This window comes from Scylla paramamosain, chromosome 10 (assembly GCF_035594125.1).
Source record: "Scylla paramamosain isolate STU-SP2022 chromosome 10, ASM3559412v1, whole genome shotgun sequence".
NCBI lineage: Eukaryota > Metazoa > Arthropoda > Malacostraca > Decapoda > Portunidae > Scylla > Scylla paramamosain.
Window position 1 is genome coordinate 27,986,932 of NC_087160.1, and position 22,500 is coordinate 28,009,431.

Consider the following 22,500-nt stretch of genomic DNA (forward strand, 5'->3'; position numbering starts at 1 on the left):
CCCTTAATTACATACGTGAGAGAGAAATCACGGTCAGTATTTGAAATGCTTTGGACTCTCACATTTTCAAAGGCCACACTGATGATTTCTTGGATTATTATTGATATTTCCCTCGCTGATGAATCATGGAAACAACCTGGAAATCCGATATGATATTACTAAAGACTGTTCATGGTAGTCGAGATACTCGTATGTCGTCTTCATTCCTTAGCTGTCTATCGTTTTTCTTAATATTTGATAGACCAAGAATGAATTGTAGGATGAAATAGATCGTAACTTATACATGAGAGTCGATGTTCATCATTAGGCCAGCAGCCACAATACTCATGAGGTGGAGGGGCGAGGGAGAGGGCCACTAGTGTGCAGTGTGGGCCAGAGCGTCGCGGATGGCCGGGAATCAGTGCGGCAATGAGTGGTGCTTGGACATGCTCGCTGCCTCGCGTGATGACCTCGCTAAGTCGTGACTCCTACCTGTGTGTACCTTGCCGCGCGCGCACACACACACACGCACTCAGACACACTCAGACCTTTCCCCTTCTAGATTAGACTTGGCTTTAGGATAAATGTTAAGTATCTCCCTACCCCCTCTGTACATTTTCAGTTTGCTAACTGCCTAAAGAATAAACCGTTTATTATTATTATTATTATTATTACACACACACACACACACACACACACACACACACACACACACACACACACACACACACACACACACACACACACACACACACACACACACACACACACACACATACCTGCACCAATGAACCGGCGTGGCGCCTCGCTTGTCAGGTGAGCTTTAATCAAGTGAGGCAGGTGTTTCGAAGGACATACAGGTGTTACATAAGGAAAGAGAGAGAGAGAGAGAGAGAGAGAGAGAGAGAGAGAGAGAGAGAGAGAGAGAGAGAGAGAGAGAGAGAGAGAGAGAGAGAGAGAGAGAGATTATGTCATGACGTCCCCTACATTACTCAAATCTCTGCGAATCTTCCGTAATCTAACGACTGATCAAGGTGTCAACATTTGTTTGTTTGTGAAAAGCACTTGTATTGCTCTTTTGTTCGTTGTTTTTCACTATTATTATTTCAGATAAGCGAGTGCAGGCAGACGCTGTAATGTTAAATACGTAGACTGTGTCTGTGAACATTCCGTAAATTGTCCATCGGCGATCAGGTCTTCCTCGTGAATGCGTGGACTGCGTGACACACTCCTCATGCTCGAAACAGACTCCGCCGCGCCCATCACATCACTGAATGTTTCCGAATTTTGCCCGGATCAGTAAGATGATTGCACGCCTCACTGCTGCAGAGTGATGGTTACGTGGATGTGAATGACGATTGCATTGATTTTTACTATTTATGTCTTGGGAAAATCTGATGAGGAAACAGGAGGGTTGAGAAGGAAAGTAAAAATGACGTCTACCTAATTGATACACAGGAGCTTAATTAATACACAGGTGCTGAGATTTTGTTCTCCGTCAATCAATTTCCACGAAAGAGAGAATGTGAAAATTCTTTTTATTCTTCCTTCTCTATCTTTCCTTCTTTTGAAATATATTCTTTCTTTTCTTTTTTCTTTCCTCCTTTTTTTACAGGTTTCGGCTTATATTTATTTTATATTTTCTCTCTCTTCTTTTCTTTGTGCGAAAAATGGAGCCAGGCCTCGGGCTGTAAAATATGTGTAGAAATAAAGCTCGCTAAATGTCGCTTCCAAAAAAGATGAAAGTAGATTTTAAAAAGGAACGAATGAATAAATTAATAGGATTTGTCTCGTGCCATCAACACAACTTGTAGGCTCTCTCTCTCTCTCTCTCTCTCTCTCTCTCTCTCTCTCTCTCTCTCTCTCTCTCTCTCGAAGAAGAAGAAGAAGAAGAAGAAGAAGAAGAAGAAGAAGAAGAAGAACAAGAACAAGAACAAGAACAAGAACAAGAAGAACAAGAAGAACAAGAACAAGAACAAGAACAAGAACAAGAAGAACAAGAAGAACAAGAACAAGAACAAGAACAAGAACAAGAAGAACAAGAAGAAAAAGAAGAACAAGAACAAGAACAAAAATAAGAAGAACAAGAAAAGAAAAGAAAAGAAGAAGAAGAAGAAGAAGAAGAAGAAGAAGAAGAGAGAGAGAGAGAGAGAGAGAGAGAGAGAGAGAGAGAGAGAGAGAGAGAGAGAGAGAGAGAGAGAGAGTACGGTTTCACATTATTCACTCATTTAACGTTCAAAGCTTAACGTCGTTTGTTATCTATTGGGGTCATGATAGCGCTGCACGTCAAAATATTAAATCATAAACACTGTCAGAAGATAAGAACAATTTAATGTTGCAAGTAAAGTTACAGTTAATTTAGTCAATACAGTTGGGGAAAGGAGAGTGGGGGGGGGATGGTGGACGGAGGGTTACGTGCCTATGAATTGTCTGTACAACACTGTGTACAGCTCAGTCAACCACCTATACGTGCAGCAATTGATGGATAAACTCAACTCTTCCCCTATCCCCTCACCTCGTAGTGACCACCAATCAAAACATTCCCCTCTGAGCGTCCACCAATCACGTGAATCTGGAGGGAGTGAGGCTCGTCCATCACCTGCCAATACCACGTAGGAAGAGAGAGAGAGAAAAAAAAAGGAAGGAAACACATGTTCTTTTTTTTCTCTCATTTTCCTTTCTTTAACCTAAATGGAATCCGGCAGGTTTCTGGCAGTAGCTTAAGTTAGGAAAATGAGACTTTGCTGAATGCTGTCTTAATAAAAAGCCGAAAGTAATAAATCCGAGACAGGAAGAAGAAAAAAAAAAGAAGCAAAAAGAAAATAGCGACTTAAAATCTTGGGATGAGAAGAGAATAAGTAGCAAATTAAAATAATATCTTGTGGTGAAGAGGGAATAAAACAAGCAAATTATTTAAAGATGTTAAAGAGTGATTCATGAGAATGTATCCTCCTTCAGAATAAAGTGAAGGTGGTGTGTTTGATGTGCGTGAGGGCAAAGAGACAACACTGGTCCCTGCAGGATAGCCAGCGGCGCCGCGCGAGGGAGGGAAGACCCGAGGCTGACACTCTCATAATAAAGATGTCTCTCTCATATCAGGGATCATGCTAAGCGAATAAATATCAAGTTTTGTTGTTTTCACCGGCACATCATTAATTGTTATCCGTCCCCGTGTGCTCCCCCGCTGTCTTCCTACCCTCGCTTAATTTTCCTGGTGCTCACTCTCCCCCCAAGGCATAGTCTCTCCTCCATGGCTCGTGCTACCCCTCCCTTTCATTCCCTCGTTTTCGTGGTATCCTTTCTCTCCATCTCAACTTCCACTGTCCTTCCTGCTCTTCCCTATTATCTCACAGCTTCCTACTCTTCCCTTCGACTCCATGCACCCCCTCCTCCTCTTCCTCCCCCTCCTCCTCCTCCTCTTCCTCCTCCTCCTCCTTCTCCTCCTCCTCCTCCTCCTCCTCCTCATCTTTTTCTCCGTTTTGTTTACTAATCCTGCCCTTCCGTGAACTTCCTCCCTTCTCCGTAATTTCTTTTTGCCCTACTGAGCTTCTCCCGCCTCCGTAGTCTCTCCCTGTCCGCTCCCGGGTCCCTCAGGCAGCATCCTCGGCAACCTCGGCGTTGACAGGAGGACCAGCACTTAACGTCCATCAAGGGTGGGGAGGAGGGAAGCAGCGCGCGCCAGGTACCACCGCCAGGTAAAAGCTCCCGCCAAAATATTGCATCAGAGCACGACCGGCACCCTGCCACCTGATGCCGCCTTTACTGCTCCCTTGCGACCAGATTTTTTCTGCCTCGCGTTCCGTGTTCCTCTCGCCGATTAACGCTGAGGATGTGGTAGTCCGGGGCAGGCTAGTGATGAGGAGCTGCGGCGGTGTGGCAGGCGCCGCGACCACCACTGCCACCACTTCCATCTCTGCCTGCACTGCACCCGCTGCCGCCGCCGCCGCCGCCGCCGCCGCCGCCGCCGCCGCCGCCGCCGCCGCCGCCGCCGCGGGGAGTCCGAAAAAGGCGGAGAAAAATGTGTTTGCGTCGGAAAATATTAGAGAGAGAGAGAGAGAGAGAGAGAGAGAGAGAGAGAGAGAGAGAGAGAGAGTTTTAGTAAAATAATATTTTAACGCAAACAAAAAATATGGTCTACGTGCAACACATATTGTATGGAATAAGTAATAAACATCACACACACACACACACACACACACACACACACACACACACACACACACACACACACACACACACACACACACACACACACACACACGCAGCCCAATCAGAGCCTGCACAAACAGAACTGTGCTTCACGCCAAATACCCTTACGCCGCCCCAACCCTTCCCCCTAAACTGACACAATTACCCACACTTTTACTACCCTCTCCACTCCTCCCCCGGCTATTACTGCTATTACTGCCGCCACCACTGATCCTATTCCTGATATTATTATTATTATTATTATTATTATTATTATTATTATTATTATTATTATTATTATTATTATTATTATTATTACTATTATTATCATCACCATCATCATCATCATCATCATCATCATCATCATCATCATCATCGTTATTATTATTATTGCTATCACTACTACTACTATTACTAAAATGATAAGTGGTTCTACTATCCCCTTTCTCTTCATTCTCGTCCGCCTCGTGCTTGTCCTCTTTCTTGTCCTCGTCCTTATCCTCCCCATTAGACTCTTCCTCGTTCTCATGCTCCTCCCCCTCCTCGCCCACCCCCCTCCTCGCCCCACCACGCCGCACCTGAACCACAAAGGAGGCGAGCACAGGGAACCACGTGTGAACGAAGACTCAGAGGTTGACCGGAGAAGATAGTGGAGTACAATTATCATCCCCCAGACCATCCCAGACTCAAAATATTGCTCTCACCTTCGGCAACATTTTCTACCTTCCCTCTCCCTCTCCCTCCCTCAGGCTTGGAGTCATCAGGGGGCAACATGAGCGAGCTTGATCCTGAGCCTTCCATCGATCCCTCCACCCCTCGCCGCGTCCGGGCCTTCGCGGGCACGACGGTCTTCATGCCCTGTATTGTCAACAACCTGGGCCAGCGCTCGGTAAGGTGGAGATCGAGGGGAGGTGACGAGAGGGAAGATGGGAGGGTAAAGCTGGGGATGAATGTCAGTGGTAGTATGATAGAAATAGCAGTAATGTGATGGTGGTGATGGTGATGATAATTTATCTGTATCTACGTACCAGGCCGACAATCACATACAGTATGGTTCAGACAGAGCGCCATAGATACACTCATGCACACATCATGCACACTTACTTGGCGGCCCCTGGTGGAAATGGATGGTCTCTTAGACCACCTTACAACAACCCAGAAGCTTAGGCATAGCACAGCTGGTCACTCACATCCATAGCAAAGCCAGACAGCATACTGGTTTACTGTTCCCTATCTTGTACTTGCTCCAATTTTGAGACCACGGCGAGGCAAGGTGCTTCTTACAGAGTGCCCCGCACCATAACTGAGTCCGTACGGCAATGGGTCCGCCAAATGTGCCCACACCCCTTCCCAGGGATGGACAAGACCGCATCATTTTCATACAATCACCACTGTCGCTCTCCATTTACTTTTATCATGCACAATCGCTCCTATCTCATCCAGTCTCTTCGCACAGTTTATTCTCTCCAGGCGAGGCCTTCCTCTTAACTTTCCAACGTGCACATCTGACGGCATTATTCTCTACTAGTTTACTGTCTTCTATTCTCTCCACACGCCTAAACCATCTTAACACTGATCTACCGTCCAGTCATCTCTCTCAAACACTGGTTCTTCTTCTTACCTCCTCATTTTCTATTCTGTTCCTCCATGTCACTCCATACACACTCAATAAATACTTTGTTTTCACTTTATTTAACCGTTTCTTCTCTGCTGTTCCCATGTTCCATGTTTCAGCACCATACACCACAGTGGGCACCACGATTCCCTCATACTCGTATAACCCTCTCTTTAAACTCTTATTCAGTGTCCTGTGTTTAAACACCTTTCTCAGCCTACCAGGTACTTTTCCTGCTTCTTTCATCTTATACTTCACCTCTGTCTTAACTCGTTCATCCACTATAACTGTTGATCCTAAATACTTGAAACGATCCACCTTCTTCAGCTGTTCTCCATTCAATGTCACTGCCATCCCTCCACCGCCTATCTCTCTCTCGACCATTTCATTACTTCACTTTTACCAACATTCACTTTCAGCTTCCTCTTCCTGCAAACATGATATTATTAAGAATGAAGATGGTAGTGATGATAACAGCAATAATAATAATATTGATGATGATAATAATAATAATAATAATAATAATAATAATAATAATAATAATAATAATAATAATAATAATAATAATGATGATGATGATGATGATGATGATGATGATGATAATAGTAGTAGAGTAGTAGTAGTAGTAGCAGTAATAGTAGTAGCAGTAACAGTGGTAGTAGTAGTAGTAGTAGTAGTAGTAGTAGTAGTAGTAGTAGTAGTAGTTGTTGTTGTTGTTGTTGTTGTTGTTGTTGTTGTTGTTGTTGTTGTAGTAGTAGTAGTAGTAGTAGTAGTAGTAGTAGTAGTAGTAGTAGTAGTAGTAGTAGTAGTAGTAGTAGTAGTAGTAGCAGCAGCAGCAGCAGTAGTAGTAGTAGAAGTAGTAGTAATAGTAGTAGTAGTAGTAGTAGTAGTAGTAGTAGTAGTAGTAGTAGTATAAGCAATAAGTGGCAGAATGAGAGAGAGAGAGAGAGAGAGAGAGAGAGAGAGAGAGAGAGAGAGAGAGAGAGAGAGAGAGAGAGAGAGAGAGAGAGAGAGAGAGAGAGAGAGAGAGTCCAATAAACCAATAATAATGTCTGTAAAGTAGTGATGTTGCTGAGAGGGAAAGTGATTTCGAGATAATTGGGTTTAAAGCAACAATCTGTCTATTTTTTCTCTATATATCTGTTATGTCTGTCTGTTTGTCTCGGTGCTTCTGTTTCTCTGTCTATCTATCTATCTATCTATCTACCTATCTATCTAGCTATCTATCTATCTATCTATCTGTCTAACTGTCTGTCTATCTATCTATCTATCTATCTATCTATCTATCTATCTATCTATCTGTCTGTCTATCTATCTATATTTTTCATGTAAGAGGAGCACCAGCCAAGGACAACAAAAATGTAGAAAAAATGTCCCACTGAGGCACCAGTCTCCAAAAAGAGTTCAGAAGCGATCATCAAATACTGAGGGATAAGTGTCTTGAAACCTCCTTCTTGAAAGAATTCAAGTCATAGAAAGGAGGAAATACAGAAGCAGGCAGGGAGTTCCAGTACTGAGAATACTGGTTGACTATTACATTAGAGAGGTGGACAGAATAGGGGTGGAAGTACAAAAATCTTGTGCAGTTAGACCGCAGGAGGAAGGGAAGCACTAACTACTCTTAGAAGAGGGGAGAAAAAAAAAAAAAACAAGCGGAGACGACTCAGAACGCCTAACTTCATAGAAGTTGTTTTAACTAGAGATGAAATGTGGAATTTCTAGTCTAGATTATTAGTAAAGGACAGACCGAGGTTCTTCACTTTAGAAGAGGAGGACAGTTGAGTGTCACTGAAGAAGAGGAAACAATTATCTGGAAGGTTGTGTCGAGCTGAGAGATGGAGGAATTGAGTTTTTGAGGTATTGAACAATACTGAGTTTGCTCAACCCTTATCAGAAATTTTAGAGAGATATGAAGTCAGGTGTTCTGTGGGTTTCCTTATACTCCAGTATAAGGGTGGTAGTTCTTGCCAGTTGGCAGGGCAGGTGGGAGGATTTGGTTGCCACCTCTAAGATGGGTGAGATAACTTCTATAACTTTCCGTCCATGGACGTATGTCCATGTGCAGAAGCGCCGCTCAGAGACTGCACCAGTCCGTCTCCGGATGGGTCACACGTCTCACTCATGGTCACCTCATGTCCCGGGAAACACAACCATTTTGTGATGATTGCTTGGTTCCCCTTACAATGCGACACTTTCTAGTGGAGTGTCCCAGTCTGGTGGAGCTTTCCTTGCACTGGAAGAACATGGAGGCAAGTGGTTGAACGTCTTCGAAAAGACATGGAAAAGTGCAGGGTGGCATCATCTGCGTAGGAGTGGATAGGACAAGAAGAAACTTAGATCACTGATGAAGAATAGGAAGAGAGTGGTTGACAGTACAGAACCCTGAGGAACGATACTATTAATACAGTTAAGAGAAAAACAGAGATTGTTTACCACAGCAGCAATAGAACGGTCAGAAAGGAAGCATGAGATGAAGTTACAGAGAAGGATAGAAGCCGTAGGAGGGTAGTTTGGAAATCAAAGCTTTGTGCCAGACTCTGTCAAAAGCTTTTGACATGTCTAAGGTAGCAGCGAAAATTTCACCAGAATCCCTAAAAGAGGATCACCAAGATTCAGTAAGGAAAGCCAGATGACTAGAAGAGCGGGCTCGACTCAACACATACTGGCGACCAGATATAAGGTTGTGAAGTGATGGATGTTTAGAAATCTTCCTGTTGAGGATAGCCTCAAAATCTTTACAGAGGGAGAAAATTAAAGCAATAGGGCGGTAGTCTGAGAGATGAGAGCGGTCACCTTTTTTTTAGAAACAGGCTGAATGTAGGCAAACTTCCAACAAGGAGGAAATGTAGATGATGATAGACAGACTCTGATGATGATAGACAGACTGCCTCAGTGCAAGCATTGAGGCAGAGTTTCGGAAAACAATGGGAGGGACCCCATCAGATCCATAAGCCTTCCGAGGGTTTAGGCCAGCGAGGGCATGGAATACATCACAGCAAAGGATCTTAATGGGTAGGATGAAATAACTGGAGGGTGGAGGAGAGGGAGAAACTAGCCCTGAATCATCCAAGGTAGAATTTTTAGCAAAGGTTTGAAATAAAGGAGGGAAAGATGAAGAGGTAAAGTTATTAGAGAGTTTTTTTTTTTTTTTTTTTTTTTTGCAAGGTGCCATAATTCACGAGGGGAGTTAGATCTCTCTCTCTCTCTCTCTCTCTCTCTCTCTCTCTCTCTCTCTCTCTCTCTCTCTCTCTCTCTCTCTCTCTCTCTCTCTCTCCCCACACTGTACTTTTCTCAATTTATCCACGTTTTTTTAATCTATTTATCTTAGCGTCCAGGTTTCCAGCATTTATTTATTTACATAATTGCTCATCAGTTGTTACAAACATTCATTCCCCCAAGGATAAACCCACGGCAGAAAACTTTAATCACAAAACAAAAGGTTGAAAAATATTTAAAGCAAAACAATAGATCATGAAACGGGAACGAATTTAGACGTGAATAAAACAGACAAGATTGCAGATGCGAGATGAAAGAATAAATTGGTGATAACAATGGTAATAAACAGATAGTTAGAGTAACGGAGCGGCAAACTGGGGATGGGAAAAGGAGGCAGAGCAGATGGAGAACTAGACAGATAAAAGAGATAAAAGGTTTTGCCAGAATGGCCTGAAATCGACAGCCAGACGACTAAGATGAGTGGGGAGGACTAAGGGAGATCTTGTCTGTCGTGGAGTCAGAGAGACTGACGACGACGACAAAGAAGACGACGACGACGACGACGGTGATGATGGTGATGATGATGATGATGATGATGATAGTGGAATGATTCCGTTGTGTAGGTAACTGGGTTTTGGTGATGTTATTTTTCGCATGGTGGTATAAACGTTTGTTTGGCAGCCCGCAGATCCTCGGTTCGATCCCCGAGATGTACTTTACAACTGAAAGGCTTAAAACTTCTTGGCAGGTAGTTAATTCTGACTGTGTGTGTGTGTGTGTGTGTGTGTGTGTGTGTGTGTGTGTGTGGTTGCTGCAGCAGACGTATGATCTTTCTTTTTTTTTATCCATCCTTTACACACACACACACACACACACACACACACACACACACACACACACACACACACACACACTAACACGAGCACACACAAAAAATCAGATGACTCAATCAACAAAAAGTGATAATACAATCGTTGCACTGCGCTGTTTGTTCTCCAGGTTTGCTTGCAACTTTTTCTCTCCCTTTCTATTTTTTTTAACAGACTGAAGCAAATTTGAAGCGTTCGTCATATAGATATTTTAAATTACCAAACTATTTTTCGTGATTCCGTTGCTACTCCGAACTATGAGAGGATACACGTGCAGTTGTTGGGTTTTTTTGTTTTTTTGCTTTACTATTTAATAATTTCCCTAAAGATGTGAGCCCTGCAAACAATTTCGCGTGTATCTTTACGGAATCTTATAACGAGCGTGCGGAAAAGGAAGATAAAAGTATAATAATAATTCCGCTCAGTTAATTTATGGAAAGATTTTTGAGGTCCGTGAACAATTTTTTTTTTATCACCGTTTTTTTTCTTCTTACATTTATATTTTAGTACAGAAATATTCAGGAAAATGGCCTATGATGTTTTGAAGGGGGGGGGGGGGCGGTGTCCGGGGAAAAAAAGTTTTGTACGGAAAATGAAGTTGTTATTTTACACAAGCGGTTTTCATCCTTATTCTGTTTTACTTCATGTTGTTATTTTGTGTATGTGTGTGTGTGAGAGAGAGAGAGAGAGAGAGAGAGAGAGAGAGAGAGAGAGAGAGAGAGAGAGAGAGAGAGAGAGAGAGAGAGAGAGAGACTCAAACAGTCGGACAGACAGACCGATAAAATAGGCAGAATTTTTCCCTGTTAATGATAAGAGTGATGGCAGCTTTCTCTCTCTCTCTCTCTCTCTCTCTCTCTCTCTCTCTCTCTCTCTCTCTCTCTCTCACACACACACACACACACACACACACACACACACACACACACACACACACACACACACACACACACACACACACACACACACACACACACACACACACACACACACACACCTGAAGAATCAAGTTATCTGTGTCGATATGACATTTTCTCACCTTGGGTAAATACAGGAAGGGACGAGAGAGAGAGAGAGAGAGAGAGAGAGAGAGAGAGAGAGAGAGAGAGAGAGAGAGAGAGAGAGAGAGGTTCACAGTCATTTAACGCTGCGGCGGATGGTACTCACGTCATATGGTGCTCAGGGTTGGTGATCATCAAGACTTGTCGCCCGGAGTCCAAGAAGGCTCCAGCACGTTTGGTAGCCAAGCCGCTGGGCCCGAAAAGGTGTCTAGACTCAGACGTCTTGTCCACAGGTTTGGTGAAGGCAGCATATGGATCCACACACACACTCACATAATCTTCTTCAGGCCATCTTCCTACTGACTCAACCACATCCACTCATCCATTCAACCGCTCAACCGTATCCATTGATCCACCGACTCACACCCACCCACTCACTCACGACCATTAATTACCCCAGCCATCTGCCATCTACCCACTCACGCTCACTCATCCACCCACCCACCCACCTCCATTAACCCACCCCTCCAGCCACCCACTCAACCACATCTATCCATCCACCCATAGTCCACTACCTTCAGAGCCACCTCCCACATTTTACGGGGTAGGAAATAAAGTTTAGGATGTAAACAGATTAGAGAAAATTGCCTTTGATAAAACAGTAGTCAAACACCAGTGATACACACACAATTGAATATAACACCTACACAATTAAGATGTTTTCTACCAAAAATTAAGGTACACCCTTGAGATACTACTTAATTGTTATAACTTATTCATTTAAATTTTATTATCATGAACTAATTAGGTATCATTGTTCCCAGTATAGGAGGTCCCACAACTCCAAAATAAACATAATTAATTTTCCAGAAATATCATTGTGAATCAGAAGAGAGAAAAGTAATTTGAAAACTTTATTTGTTATTTAGGAATTAACATCAGTAAAACTCAATCTGGTTGTCATGGAATTTTCCAGTGCCTCACAGACCTCCGGCTGAAACGCTGCCATATAAAACAAGGTAAAAAAAAAAAAAAAAGATTGGCAGAAACCACGGCTGGTGGCAGCTACTATATTAATTTCTTTAATCTCAATAACTAACAAGTAAACAAAAACAAAAAAACTAAATTGAACTTTAAACTTAATAAAAGCAAAAGAACAGCAACTTTAAATCAAAACCCAAAAATTAATTGAAACCTAATTAATCTAAACCGGAACAAGAAAAGAGAAAAAAACCTTGAGCCCCCCATCACTGTCGTCTTCCTCTTCACCTTGGCGGACTGGGAGCCAGGTCTCTCTCTCTCTCTCTCTCTCTCTCTCTCTCTCTCTCTCTCTCTCTCTCTCTCTCTCTCTCTCTCTCTTGCTTCTTTTCGGTGCACGCTTTCCCGACGCCTAATAAATTGTTTACAGGCAGCGGCCAGTCCTGCCGCCAGAAACAAATCATGGTAGGCGCGTATCCTCGGTGTTCTGACAGGAACGATTTTTCTTCCCGCGCCGTCTTATGACGACTTGTGATGCCAGACCTTGTGGGCAGATTGACAGCGTTTATTTTCTTTTTCAGGGATAACAAGAATGTCGCATGTGACAATTTATTTATTTTTTTCATAGCAGAAGTTTTGTCCTTAGTTTTCTGTTCAATCGGCGGTATCAGCAACTTGTTACTTGCTGCAGAAATTGTGTTCGCTGCGATGTGACTCTCCTTTGTTTTGCAGAACAAAGACCTTAACAACGAACTTATGTTCGTTACATTGCTTACGACGGCGATGCCCTCGGCTTCTTGGGCCGCATTTTCCTGCTCTTGGTCATGGCAGCACAGCCGCGCATCACTCAGGACTTGAAACAAGTTCCAGCGTGAAGAAAACAAGATCGATTAAAGAGCGTCCTGCAGGTCGCCAAGCGTGCCCTGCAGAACCATGATTTTATTTATTTTTTATCCTAGTTTTAGCTTTTTAACTGAACGGACACATCAGACAGTAATCTCCTAATCATTGTGTGTCGATCTTCTGTTACAAAGAAGCATTTTCTATTTCACCAGTCTAACCTTTCCTCCACGTTTCTGCATCGAAGGCGAATGTTTAGGTAGCGGCTGGCCTGAGGAAAGCTGAGCTGCAGGCTGGTCATTCAAAGGTTCCAGTTCTGCAGTCCCAGCTGAGCTCTTTTCGGGACATCTCAACTGAATAACAGTGTAAGCTGACTGAGGGGTTGAGAACATAAGGACAAGAAAAAAAAAAATGAGGGAAGCAGCAAGAAACCATCAGGGTAGCACGTGGTAGTTCCTGCATGAAGCATACCTTCCTATTTCCACCTGTCATCCTCATCCATGAATTTATCTAATCTTCTCTCCAAATGACTCACCATTAACAACTTGATCACTGAGTCTACTCTGTTCATCTACCACTCAATTTGAGAACCAGCTATAACTTTGATATTACGTCACTGCTTCTGGTTTTTAAAACAACTGAAGATGAATCCTGATAGCTGATTTACCTTATTTCTGGTCTCTATGCATTTTGTTTTTACGGAGTTGAGAGCTAACTAAAGCTCATAAATCTTTTTGTCCTCTGATCTTGCTAGAGCCTCGTTCTTTATTGTGTACCTGTCGTGGGGGTTTCTTCTACCTACGCTAAGTACTTAAAATTTGCTAATACTAAATTGTATTTGCCAACTATCTGTCCATCCGTTCATCCTGTCCAAGCTTGTCATTAGGGCGACTGTGTCTGAATGTGACCTAATCAATCTACCAATATCTTCTTGTCATGCCTTTCAATAGCATGGAACAGCGAGGAGTCAGCAGGCAGCAAAGGCCATGTGGAACTCAAGATTTGACGGACACCCGACAAACAAACCAGTAGAACGTTTGGCTGCACCTCAGACGCGTATGAGATGTACGAGTATTCCTGATTTCAGTGGCCACATATATTGTAATTTTTCTTAGGGCCACTTCACATGAGCGCTAGTTTTCTCCGTACAGTACAATTACCGAGGGGGAGAGTGTGAACAAGGTATGTTTTCACACGATTTTTATTTATTTATATTTTTTTTTCCGCAGGGTTTTCCTGCAGTTGTGTAGTTGCCGTGACGCGCTCAGTCCTCCTGTGTTCTTTTGAGATGGAGGACATCAAGCAGAGAGCATGTATGCACTCAGTGAACATGTGTTAAAAGGACAAGACAGCGTAACAAAAATACTCTATAGACTCTTAAAGTACTCCACAACGCTCGCCGCGGGACGGTTTAGCAGTACACGCTGTGGGTGCATCTCTCCCGCACGGCCGCCGCGTGAACAGCCTCGTTAGACTTCATTGATTTCCAAACTGTACAGTTTTGTCAAAAAACCGCTCGTGTGAAGGCTGTTAGTTTTGATTGGCTAAGAGGCAGCCAATCAGCCAATAACAGGCCTGCACTTCCCAACCTCCACGGACATTTCAAACCTCCCCACACCGTCTCTCTCTCTCTCTCTCTCTCTCTCTCTCTCTCTCTCTCTCTCTCTCTCTCTCTCTCTCTCTCTCTCTCTCTCTCTCTCTCGTCATGCAGGCAAGGCAGCACTCTCACCACTATGGAGAAATGTGCTTGTGGCACCACGGTGCAGTTGAAAGACACCCGTACCTTCGTGTCAAAACAATAGACTAGAATAGCGAGGTGGATGGAGCCTGCCCCTCACTATTTTTACTCCTACAGTTGTCAAGTTTTATGGATTCATTATTTGCGCCTACATTATTTTTATACTTGTTCATCTCATTCTTGTATTTAGAACCAAGGCCTGTTAGGTGCATCTTTGCGCTAGAAATGAAGGGAAAAGACCACACACACACACACACACACACACACACACACACACACACACACACACACACACACACACACACACACACACACACACACACACACACACACACACACACACACACACACACACACACACACACACACACACACACACACACACACACACAGACACACTCACACCCCACCCGTAGTGAAAATGAATTGCCACAGTCATTTGTTTTCCAGTTTTTATTTAATCAGTCAAGAGAGTTGTTAGTTAGGAGCAAATAAAAAAGACAGCTCGTAATTTTACCTTGAAGAAGTTGTAAAAATGAAAAGATGAATTAAAACTAGATCCACTTATCTCTTTATGGCCTCAATTTATCACAAGCAAGTAAATTGACTTAAGAATAATGGATATATCAAGGGGAAAAAACGGGTACATTCATACGAGAGTGAGTAATTATTTTCTTTCCTTTTTATCTACCTTCTTCCAGCAGATTTGGGAGGGACGTACTGTAGACACGTTATAATCTCTCTCTCTCTCTCTCTCTCTCTCTCTCTCTCTCTCTCTCTCTCTCTCTCTCTCTCTCTCTCTCTCTCTCTCTCTCTCTCTCTGATCTCACTACCGCCACGTGCATGAGTATAATTAATAAGACTCGTGTTTGCATGATTTATGGATGTCTATATCTCAACGTGATTTCACTTCTCTCTCTCTCAATTCATATTCCTGCTTGGACCCCATCGTTACATATTCCTCTTGCTTTCCCTTCCTTCCTTCATCCCTTCCTCTCTACTCTCCATTCCTCATATCTTCATTCCTTCCCTCGTACTGTCACCTGTCGTCCGCTTCCTCTTCTTTCATCCCCTTGTACCGGCTCCCCTCTTCTTCCTACTCTTCCTCTTGCATCATGAACTCTGAGGTGCGTGTGAGGGGAGGGGCGTGAGGCGAGGGGACGGGAGGCGGGCGAGCTTGGCGAAGGGTAGGGGAAGGAAAGTGAGGTGGGGTGAAAGGGAACATAATCTGCGACGGAGTTAGGCTTGGGCGTGCGTCTGGGACTTGAGGGCCGAGGAGACTGACACGATTTGCATTTAGAAGAGGCACCTCCTCCCGCCCCGGCTACACTTCGTTTATTGCTCGCGTCAGGAGAGGATGCATTCAGAGAGAGAGAGAGAGAGAGAGAGAGAGAGAGAGAGAGAGAGAGAGAGAGAGAGAGAGAGAATGAATCATGTTTGTACGCACGCATGTAGCAAGGGAGGAGTTAATCTCACGGGAATAAAATTATTGTAATGAAATTGAGGAAAAAGATAGACCTGATATATGCTTTCGTTTTCTTTTCTTCTTTCTCCTACACACATGCGCGCCAACACACACACACACACACACACACACACACACACACACACACACACAGAGAGAAAACATGTAATTCTTAAGTAGACAAGAGATAAATAGATATAACAAGACAGTAAAACACATCATTTTTATGTTAAATCCTATGAACAAGAACTAAGAAGACACAACAACTAAACACAGCGGCCCGTCTCCCCACAGGTGTCTTGGGTGCGTCACCATGACATCCACGTGCTGACGGTTGGGCGCTTCACCTTCACCAGTGACGGCAGGTTTGAGGCTCACCACGACGACGGCAGCAACGAGTGGCTCCTGAGGCTGAGGTGAGGCGAGAGTGGCCTTGGAGAGACAGGGGAGGCGAGAACAGGGATCCAGGTTAAGATGATAGGAGAGTAAGACAAGTTAATGGTGAGTTTAAGGGCGCCAGTCAAGGTTATCGTTAGGAAGGAGGGGAGGGGATGGGGAGAGGGTGGATGAAGCCGAAGAAGCCAAGGACAGGGATCAAACTGAAGGAGAAGTTTGGGGCTGCGGTTAGCCGCTTGGAGGAGTGTTTTCTCCGGGAACTATGCAGGATGGAGGGCGAGCAGGGGACGCGGAGCAAGGGAGGTATTGGGCAGGAGAGACGAGTGTGTAGGGAGGGAGGAAAGGCGTGCATGGAACGGGGGATGGGTGTGTGGGGATAGGCAAGCCTGGGAAATGGAAGTAGGGTGCCAGGGAAGGGTGGTAGGGAGGGAGAAAGAGTGTGTATTACGTTGGTGAGAGAAAGTACTCGTGCTTCACAGGCTGAGTGAAGAGGCAAGGAGGGAAGGAGGCGCGTGGAGTAGATTGAATGCAGGAAAAGAGAGAGAGAAGGTAACGACGGGAGTAAAGGACGAGAAAATGAGGAGCGAGGAAGGAAGGAAGGTAAAGGGAGGTGACTTCGAGGCCGGCGAGGAGAGGGAAGTATTCATAGGCTGTGAAATGGGAGGTGAGGCAGACGAGGACAGATGATGAGGCGATGATGAAGAGAGAGGGGAAAGAAAGAAGGGAGGGAGGGAAGGAGGAAAAGAGGAGAAAGGCTCCATTAAAGATGTGAGGAGGACTGGAGAAGGCGAGAGAGGCAGGCCAGAGGAGAAAGAGTAGTCACATCAAGGCAGGAGTAGTAGAGAGCAAGAAGAAACATTGCTGCGGTAAAGTTGAGAGAGAGAGAGAGAGAGAGAGAGAGAGAGAGAGAGAGAGAGAGAGAGAGAGAGAGAGAGAGAGAGAGAGAGAGAGAGAGAGAGAGAGAGAGAGAGAGAGAGAAATTAGACAAGCGATAAAAAAAGATAGGGTGCAAATTTCAATGAACTAGAGATGAGGAAGGCTGAGAGAAGTTGATTAAAGGTACAGTAATATAGTTTTCTACTTTTCTCTCGTCCTCCCTTCCTTCCTTCTTTCTTTCTATCTTCCCTTCTCTCCCCCATTCTTTTTATTCTTCCTTCCTTCCACCTTCCCTTCACTCCCCCCATTCTTTCTATCCTTCCTTCCCTCCACCTTCCCTTCTCCCCCACATTCTTTCCTTCCTTCCATCTTTCCTTCCTTCCTTCCTTCCTTCCTTCCTTCCTTCCTTCCTTCCTTCCTTCCTTCCTTCCTTCCTTCCTTCCTTCCTTCTTTCCTTCTTTCCTTCCTTCCACTCTGAAGAGGTTGCAACAAGAAGTAATTCAGATTCAACATTACTCATCCAGGGACAACAGAAGTACACCTCAATGTTTTACTTCTTCAGATCACCAGCGATAAGTGACTCTGGAATCTACGAGTGCCAGATCAATACTAAACCTACGATCACCCACTTGACGACGCTGCATGTGCTCGGTGAGTCTGAGGGACGGAGGGAGGGAGGGAGGGAGGGAGGCAGACGGTGCGTGTGAGAAAGTTCCCGCTTGTACCTTGTTTTGATAGGCAGTTTTACGAGTATTGGAAGAGAGAACCTGAAGAACTGGTGTTGTGTTGTATGTCTCGTGTTCGTCTTTAATGTACACTTGAATAGAGAAGTTAGTAGAGTTAGAAAGGAAGGATGAAAGGGTGAGAAATTAAGGGAATTGTTTGTGGAAAAGAGATTGTTTGTGTAGAGAGAGAGAGAGAGAGAGAGAGAGAGAGAGAGAGAGAGAGAGATATAGAGAGAGAGAGAGACGAAACAAAATAATACGAAAAAAAAAATAGCCATACATACACAACAACAAAAAAGTAAACATACACACACACACACACACACACACACACACACACACACACACACACACACACACACACACACACAGAGCAGAGCAGAGTGGAGTGGCGTGAAAGATGAGAGATACAAAATACACCTGTTCGCTCGCCGGCAGCAGCTCAGGAAAACATTACCCTGGCAAGCATGTTTTTATATAGGGCTGCAGATGAACACCCCGCGGCAGGCAAACCTCTCATCGCTGGGGTTATGGATGTGTTTTGGGAGAAGGAGTGAGAGCGATGAACAGGACCACGAGTGAAAGAAAAAAAAAAAAGAAAAAAAACTACAGCGATGAATAGGAAAGGAAAGCAGAGAGTAGAGGACCAGAAATAAAGGAGAAAGAAGGAACAAGAGTGAAAGGGAAAGGAAAACAAGTGTGCAGGGATGAATAAGAGAGGAAAGAAGAGAGAAGGAGAGGAACAGAAATAAAGGGAAAAAAAGGGAAAAATGCACAAAGACGAATAGGACATAAGAGAGGAAGAAAACTAGGAATGGAAGAAAAAAGGGAAAGAAGAGAGAGAGAGAGAGAGAGAGAGAGAGAGAGAGAGAGAGAGAGAGAGAGAGAGAGAGAGAGAGAGAGAGAGAGAGAGAGAGAGGAGGAGGACCAAAAGTGAAAGAAAAGAGGAAAAATGCAAAAGGGCGAAGAGGAAATAGAAGAGGAAGAGAACTAGGAGTGAAAGAAAAGGGGAAAAAAATACATAGATGAATAGAGAAAGGAAAAGAAGAGAAGGAAAGTAGAGAAGAAGCAGAAATGAAGGAAAAAAGGAAACAAGTGCACAGGGATGGATAGGGAAGGAAAGGAGAGAGAGAGTAAAGAGCCATGAGTGAAAGGAAAAAAAAACAGAAGTAAACAGAAGCGAGTAGAGAAAGAAAGAAAAGAAGGAAGGTAGAAAAAAAAATAACAGGAAGGAAAGGAAGAGGGGAAAACACACAATGATGAAAGGAGAGAGTGGAGGGAAAAAGGAAAGATGTGCCCGGTTGAATATATATATAAAAAAAGGAAGAGAGTAAGAGAGAACGGGGAGATGGAAGAATAAGAAAAAAATGTGTAGGAAGTAAAAAAAAGAGAGAATAAAGGAGAACCAGGAGAGGAAAGAATAAGGATAAGTGTGCAGGGATGAATAATAAGAAAAGGAGAGAATAAAAAAAGAACCAGGAGAGAGGAAGGAATAAGGATGAGTGTGCAGGGATGAATAAGAAAAGAAAGAGAGAGAGAGAGAGAGAGAGAGAGAGAGAGAGAGAGAGAGAGAGAGAGAGAGAGAGAGAGAGAGAGAGAGAGAGAGAGAGAGAGAGAGAGAGAGAGAAGGTAGAAATTAATATATAAGGGGAAATACCCAGTAACGAACAGGGAAAAAAAGATAAAGTACAATAAGAATATCGAATAAAAAAAGGGAAATAAGGAACATGCTATAATAAATAATAGGAAAAAGGAGAAACCAATGGAAGGGAAAAGTTGGGAAGAAAGTATAAGGAGTAAAGAATGGAGGAGAAGGGAATGAAACAAAGGGGAGAGAGGAAAGGAAAAGAAAAAGGTTTGTTTGTTTTTAGGCTTAGGATGACGAGAGTTGTTGTTTTTGTTGTTGTTGTTGTTGTTGTTGTTGTTGTTGTTGTTGTTGTTGTTGTTAAGGTGATGCGATGGTTTAAAGGGAAGTAAAGGTGACATAATTTAACAAAGAAAGAGAGAGAGAGAGAGAGAGAGAGAGAGAGAGAGAGAGAGAGAGAGAGAGAGAGAGAGAGAGAGAGAGAAGCGAGGGAGCAAGGATGTAGAAAAAGCAAATACTGCAAAACATGGAAAACTCACCGGAATAAAAAGTTTTGGAAAAAAATTATAAAAACGAATCTCTACAATAAATTCAGGGATTAAACATGACGTCAACATCAGGCCTCTGTTTGTGTGTGTGTCTGTGTGTGTGTGTGTGTGTGTGTGTGTGTGTGTGTGTGTGTGTGTGTGTGTGTGTGTGTGTGTGTGTGTGTGTGTGTGTGTGTATGTGCGCGCGTGCGTGCTTGCGTGTATGCGTGCGTACGTGCGTGCGTGCGTGCGTGCCTGCGCGCGCGCCCGTTTTCTCTCTCTCTCTCTCTCTCTCTCTCTCTCTCTCTCTCTCTCTCTCTCTCTCTCTCTCTCTCTCGCTCTCTCTCTCTCTCTCTCTCTCTCTCTCTCTCTCTCTCTCTCTCGCTCTCTCTCTCTCTCTCTCTCTCTCTCTCTCTCTCTCTCTCTCTCTCTCTCTCAGTTCTATTCAGCTCCAGTCAGTTCAGTTAATTTCAGTCGAGATCAGTTTATCAGCCATATATAAGCAGTGTTTTATGCATGAAACATCTGTTCCCAAGACAATATCAAGATTGTCAGTCATGGTTGGAAAAATCCGCCTTGAAAAGAAAAATGACATTGTTTTTTTTGGGTTTTACTGTTTTTTTTATTGTGTTTTTAGGCTTATTTTTCTTTAATTCTAATATTTATATGTAAATCATTTTAGATAAGCAATTAAAAAATAATCTAGAGTGAAACAAAATGTTTGAAGTTTTTATGTGGGAGGGGCACCGGAAAAGAGAGAGAAAAAAAAAATGTCCCACTGAAGTGCCGGTCCCTTAACAGAGTCGAAAGCGTAGTAGTCATAAGTTACAGGATAAGTGTCTTGAAACCAGTATTTACCATAGAAAGGGATGAATGATTGAGAATACTGGTTAATTCTTGCATTAGAGAGGTGGACAGAATAGGGTGAGAAAAGAAAGTCTTATACAGTGAGGCCGCGGGAAGAGGGGGAAACATGCTGCTAGCAAGAACAAAAGAGCAGTTGGCATGAAAATAGCGGTAGAAGATAGCAAGAGACGCAACACTGCGGCGATGAGAGAGAAGCTGAAGGCAGTCAGTTAGAGAAGAGGAGTTGATAAGACGAAAAGCTTTTTCAATAAGTGGTGTCAGTACTATCACTCATCATAAACTCTTACAAACATATCATGAAATAAAATTTTTGACATTGTAGATTCCTCTTTTACAACAGTATCTACTATCAATACTTAATTTGAACCCCGATTTGAGTTTCCTCTTAGAATTCGTTTACCTTCTCCTCCAGACCATCGTGACAAAGATTGTTCCTCCTTGAATTATCCTCTTGATCGTTCCATCGGCAGTTAAACTTGCACAGTTTCTCTTACACATTCCTTATTACCTTTTTCATTTTTCAAACTGGATAATTTTCCTTTCAAATCGTTGTCAGTTTTCAGTGTATCATCTTTTCTTTGAGTGAAATGCGGCGAGTGAACTGGTTCTTGATTACGTTGCCCCAGTTGCCTCAATCTGCTAATTACTTCCACTATCTGCATTTCAGTAATGTCCTCATATGCTTTTTTGTTGAGCTCAAGCATATTATTGTTGTCCATACTAGAAACCATATTTGCAGTCTTGTGGAGGAACAGTGTGGAAAGTAATCACCAAGTAGTAGAAAGTGTCAGAGCAAGATCCTCTAAAAGGGAGAGAGAGAGAGAGAGAGAGAGAGAGAGAGAGAGAGAGAGAGAGAGAGAGAGAGAGAGAGAGAGAGAGAGAGAGAAAGAAAGTCATGACCTCATCTTTCCTTCGATCGTTCCCCTCCAGAGCCTCACGCAGTGGTCACGGCGGGGCGGGAGCTGTTCCTGGACACGGGCTCCACGCTGCGCCTCACCTGTAGGGTGCGCGACGCCCCTGCACCTGCCGAGCACCTCCTTTGGTACCACGAGAAGAAGGTGTGTGTGTGTGTGTGTGTGTGTGTGTGTGTGTGTGTGTGTGTGTGTGTGTGTGTGTTTGATTTGTTAGTAAATGGGTGGTTTGGGTGTGGAAACTATTTGTAGTAGTAGAAGTTGTTGTTGTTGTTGTGTTTATAGTAGGTGTTAGTCTTGTTTTTCTGTTTGTTGTTGTTGTTGTTGTTGCTACTGCTTCTGTTGTTATATACTAATAGTATTTGTTATTTTAACAACAGCAGCAACAGCAACAGCAGCAGCAGTAGTAATAGTAGTAGTAGTAGTAGTAGTAGTAGTTGTAGTAGTAGTAGTAGTAGTAATGGTGGTATTAGTTTTTTTTCCTTAATGTAAGAGGGTCACTGGCCAAAGGAAACAAAACCGGGAAAAAAAAAAAAAAAATCCCACTTAGGCGTCAGTCCCAAAAGAGACGTCAAGAGAATCATCGAAAATTGAAGGATAAGTGTCTTGAAATCTCCCTCTTGAAAGATTTCAAGTCATAGGAAGTTAAAGTCATAGTAGTAGTAGTAGTAGTAGTAGTAGCAGTAGTTTCGATACTTCACTGTGGTTTGGTCAAAGCCAGGCTTGG

General features: G+C 43.5%; 1 protein-coding gene across 1 annotated transcript in view; it reads left to right on the top strand.

Moving 5' to 3' along the window:
• Positions 1–22,500, top strand: part of LOC135104480 (zwei Ig domain protein zig-8-like) — a 69,912-nt gene that overhangs the window by 40,895 nt on the left and 6,517 nt on the right. Inside the window, exons 2-5 of the mRNA XM_064011997.1 lie at positions 4,917–5,056; positions 16,181–16,302; positions 17,721–17,809; positions 21,793–21,920. Of these exons, the coding sequence (XP_063868067.1) occupies positions 4,917–5,056; positions 16,181–16,302; positions 17,721–17,809; positions 21,793–21,920 (479 nt within the window). The remainder of the gene's footprint in view (positions 1–4,916; positions 5,057–16,180; positions 16,303–17,720; positions 17,810–21,792; positions 21,921–22,500) is intronic.